We start from the raw sequence: 14,446 nt of genomic DNA, 5'->3' as shown, positions 1-14,446 counted from the left end.
ATAGAAGAGGGTTCAATTTACTCTGTGACTCAGAAAACAAGACCTAAAGGACCGATGTAACTTTCTTAAAATGAAACCTGGTCAAACAGGTTCCTAGAGCTGCAGAAAAAGTGTAAATCAGAAAAGGAAAAGATACTCGAGACAAATATTAGTTTGTTCCTCACAATGTTGGATTTTATTTCGCCCAATCAGCCGCTCACGCTCCTAAGATGATCTCAGAGTCTCTTGAGATATGCCAACATAGTGAAAGAACAAAAAAAAAAAAAAAAGCACCTGCCAGTCAGTCCCCTCCATAATTTACAGCATAACCTGTACGGATAAAATCCCAGCCAACTTTAAAAAGATCAAGGGTGACACCAACTCTCCCAAGATTCTCCCCTTTGCAAATGTCCCACAGGCGCAGGCTGCTGCTGTGACAATCTTTAGTTTGGTAATCATTTGTATGGCACTGGCAGCAAAGCCATGTCTTGATCTCTAAACACACGTCCATGAAAATAAATCTCCATTTTGTTTTTAAAAACGTACAAGTCTTTTTTTAACGATGCATTATGATTTGCAACCAGGCACATCCTTATTTGTTTTTTTTTTGTTTTTTGTTTTTTTGATGGATCCCCAAAAATCCGACTGATGCAGACGTTGAAATGGGTGTATACGTTTCAATGTCCATTCGATGGCCCACCCCCTCTCAAGACGACGATGTCCCTTCCGAAACCCCTCTCTCTCGCTGCAGTTGGCATCGGTGTGCTTGGAGGGGTAAAAGGGAGGGATGGGGCTGCGTTCTTGAGACACCCACAAGGCAATTTGCTTTTCCTGAAACCCTGCCACGCCAAAGCTCCAATCGGTTGGCTTTCCCATGGTGCCAAGTCCCACAAATCCTTCATGCAAGAGTTCCCTTTAGTTTATCAACAGTGGTCATCATGGCTGCCTTTGCCACTTCCTCCAAATGTTAGCAAAACAAAAAAATCTGACCTGTAGAGGAAAAGAGAATTTTATAATAACTTTATAATTGACAGAGTTCCCACAACTCTGACCAATGAATTCACAAGACATTTCCAATGTAAAATAATAGTTATTATTTTTGTCTGATTGTGTGGAAAAGATTGGATTTGAGAAGAGAAATCCAGGCCTGAGTATTTATGTTCATTTAAAATCATTTACAAACATAAGAATGAGATAAGAAAAGTCTAATTTACAAATGTATTATTCAAATGTATTATAACTTCAATACATCTTATTGAATTGATTTAATTATTTAGATAAGTAAATATATTTTATTTCCTGAAAAAAAATTCCCTGTAACACAATGAGACAGATTTAATCATCATTTAAATGAGTAAATATATTTTATTTCCTGAAAAATATTTCCCTGTTGCACAATGAGACAAATTTTGTTTTAATATGCTTCGCTCACCTGGTCTTGCAGCATCAGCAGGCAAAAGACAGCTATCGGTACAGCCTTGTAAACTCTCTTATCGCCCAACAAACCTGTTTACATTCCTCTGCACTGGGGTAGAGAGAACAAATTAGCATCAATTTCCAACAAACTACTGAACAATAAGTTGGCCTATTATTACTAAATCACTGTACAAACACAGCGACAGGATGGGCGAGCAACGCAACGCAACGGCACTGCATCAGTCTGGCGGGGTTTGGACTTTCCAAAAAAGGCTGTGACTCATTCTGCGCTGTCAGAATATGTATTTGGCATCTGTGCATGACACCACGCTGGGAGGCTCCTCGTTTCTCAGGTCAAGACTTGCTGAAGTATGAGATACTTCACCCTCCTGGACGACTGGTTATGGATACTTGTTTAGGCTTGCCATGCCGAGCTAATCGCAGGGAAAACTGAATGTGCACCAGCTTGCAATACCTCAAAAGACAAATGCTGCCTGTAATCTACACTGATGAGCACTTTATTACTTTTTATTGTGGACAAAAGCACTTTTTCATTGAATTTAAATTGAACAGGCCAATTTCTTTCGGGAGTGTAATGCAATTATCCTAATGCCAGTGCTGTTAACGAAGGCTCAGATGACGGCAGGCACAGACAAACTCACCTTGTGACCTGCTTATGGAAGTCTGTCAGCTGCTTGTGTGTGACTGATACAGCGCCTCCTGCTGTTTCTTTTGGAAGACCCTTCAGTGCGGTTTCCAGCCAGCGACAAAACGTCTAGACACAAATAAACGTTTAAAAATTATTTTAAAAAGTAGAAAGACATCTTGTGGTTATCACAACATAAAATAATAATACAATTAAAAGAAAAGGAAATTAAGGAATTAAAATAAGATGCAATTCAGCCACAAATGTTGTTCTGAGTGATGAGAAAAGCACTGATAAACTTAAAATTAGACTAAATAATAAAATCTAAATAAATTTCTTAAAAAAAAGATTAATTAAAAAAAAAATGTATATATATATATATATATATAATTTTTTTATTTTTTTATTAAACTATTTAAATACAAGACTGTTTGTAAGTCTGCTTGAATGCAATGCAAGTCGCTTTACATAAAAGCAGCTGCCAAATTTAATTTAATTATGAATCTGTATTTGAGTAATGTTCAAAAAGCGGAGTGTGCTCCAAAAGGTTGAAAACATACCGGCCGATCAAAGAGCATGATCTCCCAGAGTACCTCCGCCACATCAGGCAGAGTGTAAGGCGGCAGGCAGAAACAGCAGGTGTTGATCAGCTGAGTCACTAGCTGCAGCCCATGCTGCTCCATCGCCTGGCCAATCAGACGCTTTCGCACCTCAAAGTCATCCTCGTGCTGAAGGAGAGGAAAATCAGTTATGTGCAATGAATGAACAGGAACGACAATGTAATATACAAGATTGGTATATTACAATTGGTTCGACAGTGCCACTTACGTCATTGGAGACCCCTGTGTGAATGAGGTCTCTGATGAACTTCATAACGCTGCAGTTGGCATCTCGATGGTCCAGGGTGGTGGCAGCGATGGCACACTGGATGATGTGGATGATAATATTGCTGCTCAGCAACGTGACCGGACTGCGCTGGACAAACCTGAAATGAGAGAGAAAATAGGTGCATGTCTTAATGTACGTTATTTTGGTGTGACAAGTCACTTATTTTGGGCTTGTTTTATCGTTTCAGGTTGCTTGTTTTTCTAACGCTTCTGCAGAAGTACAAAAACACAAAACTGGTACCTTGTGGCGAGTCTAAAAAGATCATCCACTGTGTCCGGGTGATTGCGCAGTCCATTAGGCTGTTCTAACAGCTGGAAAGTCGGCATACAGAGAGCCTGCAAGGGTGAGAGATAGAGCCACTGATCAATAACACACGTCATAAACATCATCTCATCGCAGCACAAGACGTAAAATAAGAACAGCATTCTGTCTGTGACTTCTTTGCTCGCTTTCATCACTTTTGCTCTTATTATTGTGCACTGACTTGTTTGCTAAACTGAACAGCCAATCAGAGGGATCTCTCTCTCACTGACGGCCCGACGCTGATTCTACATGTTGAATCGACCCCAAAAAAACTCTGACAACGTCCAACTAGAGCCAACGGTGCGGAACACACCGAAAAAACTAAGTCGGCCAACCGTCGGCTTGGTGTGTCCCTGGCTTATAGGTTGTTAGATTGGAGTATGTTTGTGTGCGTTACCTGTAGCATATCCAAAAGGCCTTGTCTACATCCTTCCTCCATGCCATACTCATCCACTAGAATACTGCCCAGGTACAGGAAACAGGAGTGAGGGTACACCTGGTATACGCTCACCATCTAAAACACACACACACAAAAAAACATCTTTAGGACTTACACCAGCTCTATATTCCAAAAACACAGATACAGATCAGAGGACATTCATTTTTAGGGCACAAACACACCTGGGTAACGAGTGGCTGTAATAGGGAAGCAGAGCCTTTGCCAACGCAACGCACTGCAAATCTCAGGCAGCGGCAGCAGCGCTCCACTATCCGGTTATCACCCTGATGGGCGTTCAACGTCTCTGACAACACTGGCCAGATCTACAACAAAGAACAGAGATGAGGATCAGAAAGAAACTACTATAAAGACAGACTTAAATAATGTGTCAGTTAACGCACATGTAAGGGTACCTCTTGAATGACTTTCTGGCAGGGGTGTGTTTGTCCATTCTCTACTATGGGGTTTGTGTGTCTAATGGAGAATAATAACCATAAAAAAAACTGCTTTCACAACAAATTTCACTTGTTTAATGTGATGTTTTCAGAGAGAAAAAATAACCTTTAAAGGGAAATAATGGATTTGTATTCATTAATTCTAATGAAAGACACTTTTCTTCACAATAACATCGATGCACGGATAAATTGTGCAAATTAAGAGCAAGAAAATATTGTGTAGAATTCAGATGCTTTACCATTTAATATCTTTTGACATGTACACTTTAAATTAACCAATTATCTGCAACAAAGGCAAATTCTACACCCGATTGTATCATTTTCTGAAGTCTCAAAGCCATGATACAAGGATTATTTTTGTTTGTTTTTAACACCATGACAGCATCTATGGCTTAATTTTTCATGGCAAATTCCAGGTTTAAATATTAAAATTAATAGTAGAAATAAACTAATAAATAAACAAAAACAAGACAAAGCAATCAAACAAATAATCATTCAATAACAACAACACCACAAACAAATCCATGTATACCTAATTAATAGATTAAACCACTAAAAACCTTAAAATCATTTTCAAGAGTGTTAGTAGGAAACAACTATTTTCTCAGCGGACTAGAAATAGTCACAATCCAATAAAACATTTCAAACAGTGAGCTCTGGCATAAAGCACATGGATGGAGAGGTTGAGAGTCTAACCTGAAGATAACAGCCAGTCTGTCCAGCCACACGGTGGGGTCTGATGACTTCCCACTGCTGGAGTCCTGAGCCAGCAGCTGGACACAAAGGCAACACATTACTTTATTGAGTTCAACACAGACAGTGGACATACAGACTAGTGTCACGAGCATCTAACCTTCTTCAGTGCCATGACCTGAACTGCACACAAATCGCTAAGACACTCCGCGATCTTCTCCAGGGGGAGTCGGGCCAACACCAGCGCCGTGCCTGAAGTAAACCAATCACACCACTTAAACAAAACCAGCCATACAACAAGGGCATGACTAAGACTAACAGAAAAGCGTAGAACGCTACTTAAATGTGAACCGTGTACCAGCTAACAATCAATCAAGGGATAACAACAACAAAAAAAACTACAATTAACTGAAGTGTAAAAGGGCACCTCACCTTTCAGCAGGCCAACGGCAGCATCCGTCGACAGGGCAAAGGAGTCGAGAGAGCGGGCGATGTCCAGCAGGCCCTGGAAGTGCTGCGCCATGTGGTCTCGACACACCGAGCAGATGTTGTGAATGGCTTTAGCTGCCACAGAGGCCAACGGCTTCTCCCGCAAACCCTTCATCAGGAAGTTCAAAACAGGATCTGCCAACCCAGTACATACATCATGAACACACAGAGAGAAACAAAACATCCTGCAGGTGAAGATCAACCAGACTCTTTTGTGACAGTCACCTAACATGCAAGGGTTCCGGTCGATCACTTCGCTCATTTCTCCAACAAGCTCAATGCTGGTGTAGCGGACAGCAAGATGGACGGTCTCGGGAAGCAATACTATCTGCTCCAGCACCTCCGTTAGGGTGGGATTGTTTTCACTAGGAGCGAGCAGAGGGAGACATTTTAGCATTACAAACACTAACATTAAGCTTCGTGTACTACAGAATAACCAGTTTGAAAAAGTGTTTTGGACAAATGACTAGGGCTGGGAAAAAAAATACAGATTTCATGATTAATTGCAATCTTCATTTGAACGATCCTGCAAATTAATGGCTTTCTAGTGAGTTTTCTTCAAGGGATGCACGCAAAAACAAACATTTAACTTAAGATTCACAAAAGGTTCTTATGAGCCGGTTCTATTCAGGAACAAATGACTCATAAGGAACTGTTCTTTAAATATTTATAATAAAAAATAAAAAAAACAGCGTAACCAGTGTAGCCTGATTACTGAAACAAAAGACTGAGCATATTCTTTAGAAGAATTAACTCAAAAAGACAAGTTACTTATCTTCTTATCTTATGAAATAAAAAGCAAATAGAGAGCTTGTGAATCAGGATCTAAATGAATCAACAAATCTGTATCAATTCAATTCCCAGCCCTACAAATGACAAGAATTTATTTTATCATGTCGCTTCACTTGGTACCATTTTAGCTTTAAAACACAGGACAATAAGATATTGAAATATATATAATCTCCCAATATATTACTCAACGCTTGTGCTTTAAGGACTACACCAGCCGCAGGAAAATTAAGCTGCTGAGTCATGACTGAAAGTGATACTCACGGATCGACACTCTTAGCTATGGAAGCCATGATAAACAGAACAGCCTCAGTTACTTCCCATGGGGGGTTTCCCTCCCTCAGAGTTGAATACAGCTGACGAGAGGACACAAAATGTTTAAAAAAAGAATAGTTAACTTAGACTGGATATTCCCTCTTGTTTCTCAGGAAACCATGCTAAATTATACAATCACTTTGGGTTCTTTACCACAAATCATTTTCACTTTATGTTTCTATTCTTGAAACTATAAATTCTACCTGTGAGAAACACTCCATGGAGCCGACTAGGAAAATCACATCTTTCACAAGATCAGACACTCTCATCCTGAACTCCCCAAAATCATCAGTGTCCTCTGGGACTCCCTCCTGTACAGGAAACACAAAATAAGAAATTAAGTTAAAAAATATATATATTACACATGCTAGAAGCCATCAACAGCCAAGTTACCATCCACTGGAATATGCGTTAAAGATTGCGAAATTTGCTTTCTCCAGCCTGTTTCCATCTAATTGGCCTAATTGGACTTTTAACCGATAATATGGTGTCGTAATGACGTCATCCCAAAAAAAAAAAAAAACGCATTGTTGCATAAGTTTTATTGTAAAGCTAAAAAAAATCTTTAACTTTCTTTTTATCAGCTTTGGAAACTCCAACAGCCTTCCTTCGTTTGACAGATTTTTATTTTTGATGAGCTTAGGAGATTTTCAAGGCACTATATTTACCTCATCCATTTGAAAAAATGAATTACATTATGTAATGAATGTATTATTTATACATTATTAAATTGTATATGTATACATAATTTTATTAACAAGTGTTGGGTTTTTCCCGTAAGACTATTTAGACTTTATCATCAAGCAACGTTCAAAAACGGGTGCAGTTTTGTATTATTTTTCTGATTAAATGTAGATTGAAAAAATGGTAATAGTCTTAAAATGGAAACAATAACTGCCTATTCCAAATTTGTACACTGTGTATGTGTGTGTGTCATATATATATATATATATATATATATATATATATATATATATAATTATTTTTTTAAGAATTGTTTTAAATGCGCCTTTGAACTACAGAGAAACGGTTCTTTAGGGGAAGCAACGGCATGAACGCAGATGCTGAATAAGCTAATTCAGTCATGTGAAACCACATTTGTTTGCGTTAAAGGCCTTTTTCTCAACAAAAAGTTTTCCAAATTAGTTTTTCACAACATTAGAATTTATGTGCTAAAGTTAAACGGAAAAAAGATTGTCAACATTTGAAAAAAAAAAAAGATCCCGATAATTAGCATTTCTATCACCTATATTGGTAAACATTTTGATGCACTAAACCTTTTTTTGGATGGAAACCTGGCTAATGAATGATTTGCGTCTTTCCTGTGAAGAAGCAAGCGAGATGTGGAAAGAGAAGAATGCTCACATGATCTGGGTCAAGTTGGCAGTGGCGGGCGAGACTGTGAAGTAGCCTCTGAATGAACGGCCTGAACACTCTGTGCAGCGCTGGATCGTTCATTTTGTAAAGATGCTCTCCCAGACGGTACCAGAAGTTGAACGAGATCTCAACCACCTGTTGACGGACACATATACATGCTCACCTGTCATTATGGGTGTAGACGATTGAATTCTTGTCAGCCTTCACACTCACCTCATACTGGGGATGTCCAGCACAAATAAGCAGCATCTCTAACGTGCGTAGATCTCCCATGCCCTGGCCAGGAGTCCTTACTGTCATCTCCAAAAACGTCTCGCACAATTCAGTAAAGATTCGGCAGTAATTTAGCACCCTGTGGTGGAAAAATGCAAGCAAGATCCAAAACCGATCCAAAACCATCCCAAAACCTAGTGAGCTTCCTACTTCAGGAGCATGAATACGCTGCTTTTAATATTACATTATTTTGACCAAATTACAAGGCTTAGTGAGGTTTCTTTCAATGAGAAGGAAAGCTATTCATGGGTTTCATCAGGTCCCTTTCCACAGGTGTATAAAATCAAGCACCTAGATTATGAATGCAGACTGCATTGTGCTTGATTAAGACACCTGTGGAAAGGGACCGGATGAAATCCATGAATTAATGCATTGTTTAAATGGAAAAGAAATCCATCATGGCGGAAACAGCGAGAGAAATGTTTTTTATTAATATATTTCCTTAATACCAAATAATATTGATTCAAATTTTATTTATTTTTTTCATACTAATTCACACAATATTTGTGTGCTATGTATTTTCATGTTTAGAGTATTGCGTAGTTTGAGCTTTTAGCATAGCAACATGCTAACATAAAACTATTGAAATCAATTGCAAGTCAGGTCTTTGGTTTCAAGTATTGTACAATTTGAACTTTTAGCATAGCAAAATGCTAACATCAAACTTTTCAAATCAACTGAGTTGAGTCTCCCATTTAAGGAATTTAGCCATTTGTGATTTTAGCATATCAACCTGGTAACGTCAAACATATACATAATATATAAATAAAATCAATTGTGAGTCAACTCTCCAGTTTAAAGTATTGTGCAAATCTGAACTTTTTAGCATAGCAACATGTTAATGTCAAACTATATTCAAATCAATTCAGCAGAGTCCTCCGTTTAGTGCACTGCGCAATTTAAGCTTTTAGCTTAAAGGCATGCTAACACCAATCTCACCAATGAAAACTGTTAGTCGAGTTTAATTTAACACACAATTTGAAATTTTAGCACAGCAACTAGCAAAATCTATTGGAATCAACTGATTCAAGGTTCGCATCTTAAGTAATGCACTACTGGAGCTTTTTGCTTAACATGCTAACATCAAACTCTATTGTGAGTCAACTCTCTAGTTTATTTCCAGGTATTTAGCTCATTTGAATATTTAGCATAGCAACATGTTAATGTCAAACTATATTCAAACCAATTAAGTAGAGTCCTCCATTTAGTAACATGCTAGCATTAACTATTGAAATAAATTGTGAGTGGAGTCTCCAGTAGGCTTTGCGTGACAAGCACCATTTGTTTTAGCTATTCATGTACACCATTCAAATTATCACTTGTGATACCATGTGACACCATGTGACTCAAAATGCTGCCTCATAAGACATCTATGTAGACAGCATGCAGCTCACTGGGTATGGGAACAGAGCCATTGTAGTCGAGGTCTGCATGAACTGCATACATGGATCATAAACAATGCCATACGTACTTGTCGAGGTCCTCTCGGGCTACGGCCATGTGGTAGGCCGTTTCTAGGGTGAGGACTCCCTGGAAGAGCTGCATGGCCAGGGGCATGTTTATGGCCACGTTCTCAATCGCGTACAGCGCTGAACACACGCAGTCTGACGCCGCCTCGTGCAGGTTTGTAGACGTCTCATCCCTCTGCTGCAATGAAGAGGGGGAAAAAAAGATTTTTAAATATAAGAGAAAGGGAGAAAGGAACTGAATATCGGATTCCATTAGCTGAACTCACCAGCACTTGGAAGAGAATCATCAGCAGTTGATTGTTGGCCATGAAGTTGTTGTCCAGCACTCCTAAATTAAACCAGCTCCCCAAACATCGGAATATCTTGATAAGCATCTTCTCATTATGTCCGGACTTCTCCGCACATGACACCTGATCATGGAAATGCAACAATATTAGCCAAGCTTAGTTTAGAATCAAAAACCATGCATTTAAATCAGAGGTGTCCAATGCTGCTCCTGGAGGGCCACTGTCCGGCAGAGTTTAGCTCCAACCCTAATTTAACACACCTGAACTAGAAAATCAAGGTCTTACTAGGCATATTGGAAACTTTCAGGTAGGTGCGTTGAGGCAAGTTATATCTAAACTCTGCAGGACAGTGGCCCTCAAGGACAGAGTTTGGACACCCCTGATTTAAATACTTATGCAACATCTAAATCGTTAAAATCATTTGCATGGAAGGAATGATAGCACAGAACAATGGTTGGGCATTATTAAAGGAAAATAAAGTAAAAGCGACATATGAAGGGCCTATAGAAGAACTGTTTGTATTCTCTGCAATTATATAACTGCAAATAAAAAAAGTAAATCGTTGAGCCCTGCATTTTGCTAACAGCTAAACGCGAGGGATGATGGCATAATATGATGGTGATTCACGTCTCTTGCATCAGCACCATTACCATTTGGCTATGAACAGACAGGTAAGGCATCTCGTTTAGGTTGGGAAGTGGACAATAAATTATAGAAACTGCTTTGTAGATAGAATAATGTCTGCACCAGAAGAGTGACCACTGTGGTAGAGTAGTACGCCAGATCTTCAATGATCTCTGTCCGTCGATTAGCTCCGATCCTCAGAGAGCGGCTATGCACCTCCTCCGGCAGAACCGTGAGTATCTCAATCAGGAAAGGCATAGAGGACACATCATTACTGTACCTGGAAGGAGTAAAATCAAGCATTGGGTAGATGATAAAATTTCAAGGTGTGACAATGAACAACTATTTCAAACAATTCTTATTACATGTTTATTGAGCTCATATTAACTGAGAGACCATTTGGATTATTTGTGCTTCAGGTGATTAAAATCAGTGCTATTAAGTTCATTTTACAGCCAAGCAAACCTAATTCTGGCTCTGTAGAAGATTCTTACTTTTCTATGAGGGTGTGAACACAGCCTTTCCACGAGGCCATCTGAAGAGCCAGATCTGCGATTGCCAATGCGAGCTGGGAGAGAGAATGACATTAGAGCACCAGCGTCACTTTCTTAACAGCTCTCAATATGTAACACTACAGTGTGGTCGCGATCGACAGTCCCCATCAACACCTCACACTCCATGTTCAATATACAAACATTAACAGCAGATGTTTAAGGTCATGTGACTTGCATTTTGATTCAGCAAATCACAGGACACAAATCGTGCATGTTTAGCAGACACGACCCCTGGTCCGACAGACGCTGGGACGTTACCTGTGTGACGATGATGGGAGACAGGTCTTTGAGGTTCTGGATGTGAGACAGGAGTGAATCTCTCAGTGCGGTGTGGGTCTCTGGGGGAAGCTCGTAGAACGCCGTCTGGATCTTCATCTTCATCGTCTGGGCTGCGAAGTAACACGATTCCACGTCCTGCTTCAGCTGCAGGAGCTGATCCGAGATCTCCCACGCGTACATCTGAAAGGTTCAGCACAGAAAAACAACTTCAATGAGGAGGTGCCAATAACATCTGATGATTTGTCCGTTATGAGACGATCGCCACCCTCATCAATGCATAATTTTTTAGGATTTTTAATGACTAAATAATGCTAGAAATTATTACTTTACATCAATAGTCTTGAATAACCTGTATTAACTCATTTAACATATATAATCAGCATTATATCAGCCACCCCACTCTCTTGTTAGTACTGTGACCACTGAGTATCAAGTCAGACCAGTAGTATTTTGCATAAACAAGTAAAAGCAAAACTTGAACATCAGATGCGTCACAACAAGATACACAATACTAATGCAAATAAATCGAAACATCAGGAACCAGGAACTCATTATGTGTAACCTCATTATATAAAACCTGAAGAAACAGGCTGTTTTGGTAGATAAGCATGTATGAGAAGCAGGACAATCAACTTAGTGATAGTTTACCCAAAAATGTAAAATCTGTCATTAATTACTAACCCTCATGTCGTTACAAACCCGTAAGACTTTCGTTCATCTTCGGAACACAACTAATCTTTTTGATGAAATCTGAGAGCTTTGTCCCTCCATTGACAGCTACTCAACTACCACTTTGACGCTTCAAAAAGTTCATAAAGAGAACTTAAAACTAATCCATATGAATTGATCGGTTTAGTCAATTTTCTGAAGAGAATGATCGCTTTATATGATGAACAGTGGCTTTTATTCACATATAAACATTCATCAACTTGTGGTGAACGGAAGCTCAAGCATGTCCGCTTGACGTGCGAGAATCAGTGAGGTTTGTTCTTGTGCATCAAGCAGGTTCGGTTGAGCTTCTGATGTTCGCTTATCAATGTTTATATGTGAATTAAATCTGTTTATCATATAAGACGATCAAGTCTCTTGAAATAAAATTGACTAAACCGCTCAATTCATATGAGTTACTTTTACAATCTCTTTATGAACTGTAGCTGTCAATGGAGGGACAGAAATCGCTCACATTTCATCAATAAGACCATTTGTGTTCAGAAGATAAAGTCTTACGGGTTTAGAATGACATGAGGGTGAGCAACAATGACATACTTTTTTCATACTTTTCAATTCATACTATTGACATCATAATATTGTGCCACATGTTGCAGGAGAAGCTAATTCTTACAGAATTGTGAGGTAATTTAGTGTTATGCCACTTTCTTCTGCAAAAAAGCAACATATGTCTTGCAAAATCTCACCCACTGGTTTGTGGTTTGTAATTTTAACACCTTCCATATAATCGATATCACAGTTTGCTGAGGCGGAACTAAGTTAAGAACCGGTAACCCAAAGCAGAAAGGGTGAAACTAACTAGGCAAACTAAGGTGTTTAATGCTGCATAGAGGTGGCATAAATGCATATATACTGGAATTACAATCGCAGTATTGATGTTATAACATAAATATTTAAACCAGCCTAAGTCTTATGATGCACAGAAATGCTCTAGAATAGATAGCCAATTCAGTTAGAATTCAGCCTAGTTTGAATTCAACCTACCATGCCAGTAAACCCTGTTTTGGAACATGGTAGCTGGTATTTAGCTGGCACAAGATGTTAAAGCATCTTGGACAAGCAAAAAAAGAAAGAAAAGAAAATTACTTGTTGGTCCTTCCTGTTAATGAGGTGATCAAGCTGGTTTCTAGAACATGGTCAACCAGCTAATGCACAGCTACAAACTCGCTACCATGTTTCAAAACACAACTACCAGGTTTCTAACAGGGCAGTCTAGGTGATAAACTCGATTTCCGCAAGTTATTATGTTTAAAATAACTATTTCCGCAAAACTTGCTGCTTAAATCCACCCATAACTCGACCATCCAACCACAGACAAGCTAGATGGATTTAGCAATGGATACAAATAAACCCCCACAAGAGCCCAAACACATGTGACCACCTCCACTTCCCAACACAGCAAATGTTGATGTTTTAAAAAGCTTCATCATGGTCTAAATGGACATTGTTTATAATGGATAGCATATTGTTAATGTTAATTAGTGAGTGAGTGTGCTGTGGCGCAGTAGGCCCGCTAATGAACGCACCGATCTCTGCAGCTCTCCCAGCCAGACCGAGGCGCGCTCCTTGCCGGCAGGGTCCGGGTCGTGATACAGCGCCTGCACGGCCTGGTAAACCAGCGGCAGGGTGGGTTTCCCGCCTTCCATGGCGCTCTTCTGTTTCTAGAGGATGTAGATATGGGATAAATGAAACGGCTTGCGCTTCTCGGAAGGTTGTAGACGCGCAGGTTGACTGTTTATTCGGCCCTCGCGTTCTCCGATCTGGCCGCCATCTCAAGCAGACACAGGGCGCTCCTGTCAAACAAGTCCGTGTGGAAACCGAGGCACAGGAACTATTAATTAGTCCAGACGAGAGCGATTTTATAATAACAACGCGCTCCTTGGAAAGTTTTTTAGAAATATATCCACTTATGACAAAGAATACTACAGGTTTAAATGTGTTTTAATGTTTGTGAATTTAGCATATTACGAGGTATTCTTACTACGGCGGTAATTTCACTGTAGACACACCCACTGTGAGTGTGACATTCATTCTCACGAAACAGTGACGGAGCAATAAATGTTCCAAATGGGAGTCGTCAGGAATCGATTATGGTTAAATTGTGGGATTATTGTGGGATCGTTTCTGATTCCAACAAAGCAGAACCAACAGACCATAAATTAATTTAACAAAATTATTTATTTAGATATGTTTAATTAGTATATTGCATTAAATATAAAAAGGTAAGGTTTATATTTTTATTTATTCAGTAAAATACCAATGATTGCAACAAAACCTTTACGGCACTTTATATGAAAAGCAGTCAGTTACTTCTCTGATTTAAGTCTAATAAGTCTTAAGACAAAGGGGTTGGACAATGAAACTGAAACACTGGCCAATATAATGTTGAAGTTTGCACGCCAATTTATACGTGGCCTGGTGGCCAATCTTCACTGATTTTAC

The 14,446-nt window shown here is 39.3% G+C and overlaps 1 protein-coding gene across 2 annotated transcripts; it reads right to left on the bottom strand.

Moving 5' to 3' along the window:
- Positions 1 to 148: 148 nt before the first annotated feature.
- On the bottom strand, positions 149 to 13,986 carry tnpo3 (transportin 3). 2 transcript variants are annotated; one of them, XM_082166200.1, is made up of 23 exons: positions 13,531 to 13,986; positions 11,255 to 11,455; positions 10,937 to 11,010; positions 10,566 to 10,722; positions 9,798 to 9,941; positions 9,534 to 9,709; positions 8,003 to 8,141; positions 7,778 to 7,924; positions 6,616 to 6,723; positions 6,362 to 6,453; positions 5,534 to 5,673; positions 5,252 to 5,443; positions 4,980 to 5,071; positions 4,823 to 4,899; positions 4,073 to 4,145; positions 3,854 to 3,994; positions 3,630 to 3,746; positions 3,170 to 3,264; positions 2,870 to 3,026; positions 2,602 to 2,769; positions 2,058 to 2,170; positions 1,412 to 1,504; positions 149 to 969 (listed from the first exon to the last, which is right to left on the bottom strand). In XM_082166200.1, exons 1-22 carry the CDS (start codon positions 13,648 to 13,650, stop codon positions 1,444 to 1,446), a joined length of 2,784 nt encoding a protein of 927 aa, XP_082022326.1. In that variant the 5' UTR covers positions 13,651 to 13,986; the 3' UTR covers positions 149 to 969; positions 1,412 to 1,443. The 2 variants fall into 2 exon arrangements, with proteins under 2 accessions (XP_082022326.1, XP_082022327.1); XM_082166201.1 differs by having other exon boundaries at positions 4,085 to 4,145; positions 13,531 to 13,985.
- Between the last annotated feature and the right edge of the window lie 460 nt (positions 13,987 to 14,446).

This window comes from Leuciscus leuciscus (assembly GCF_965113295.1).
Source record: "Leuciscus leuciscus genome assembly, chromosome: 4".
Classification (NCBI taxonomy): Eukaryota; Metazoa; Chordata; class Actinopteri; order Cypriniformes; family Leuciscidae; genus Leuciscus; species Leuciscus leuciscus.
This window is presented reverse-complemented; position numbering and strand designations above follow the sequence as displayed.

Excerpts from the sequence above, each read along its gene's own strand:
- tnpo3 (XM_082166200.1), bottom strand. The coding sequence starts at position 13,650 with ATGGAAGGCGGGAAACCCACCCTGCCGCTGGTTTACCAGGCCGTGCAG. Across the intron at positions 5,444-5,533 it reads CCGGAACCCTTGCATGTTAG|ATCCTGTTTTGAACTTCCTG; the intron begins GTGACTGTCACA and ends CTGGGTTGGCAG. Across the intron at positions 3,027-3,169 it reads CTTTTTAGACTCGCCACAAG|GTTTGTCCAGCGCAGTCCGG; the intron begins GTACCAGTTTTG and ends CTCTCATTTCAG.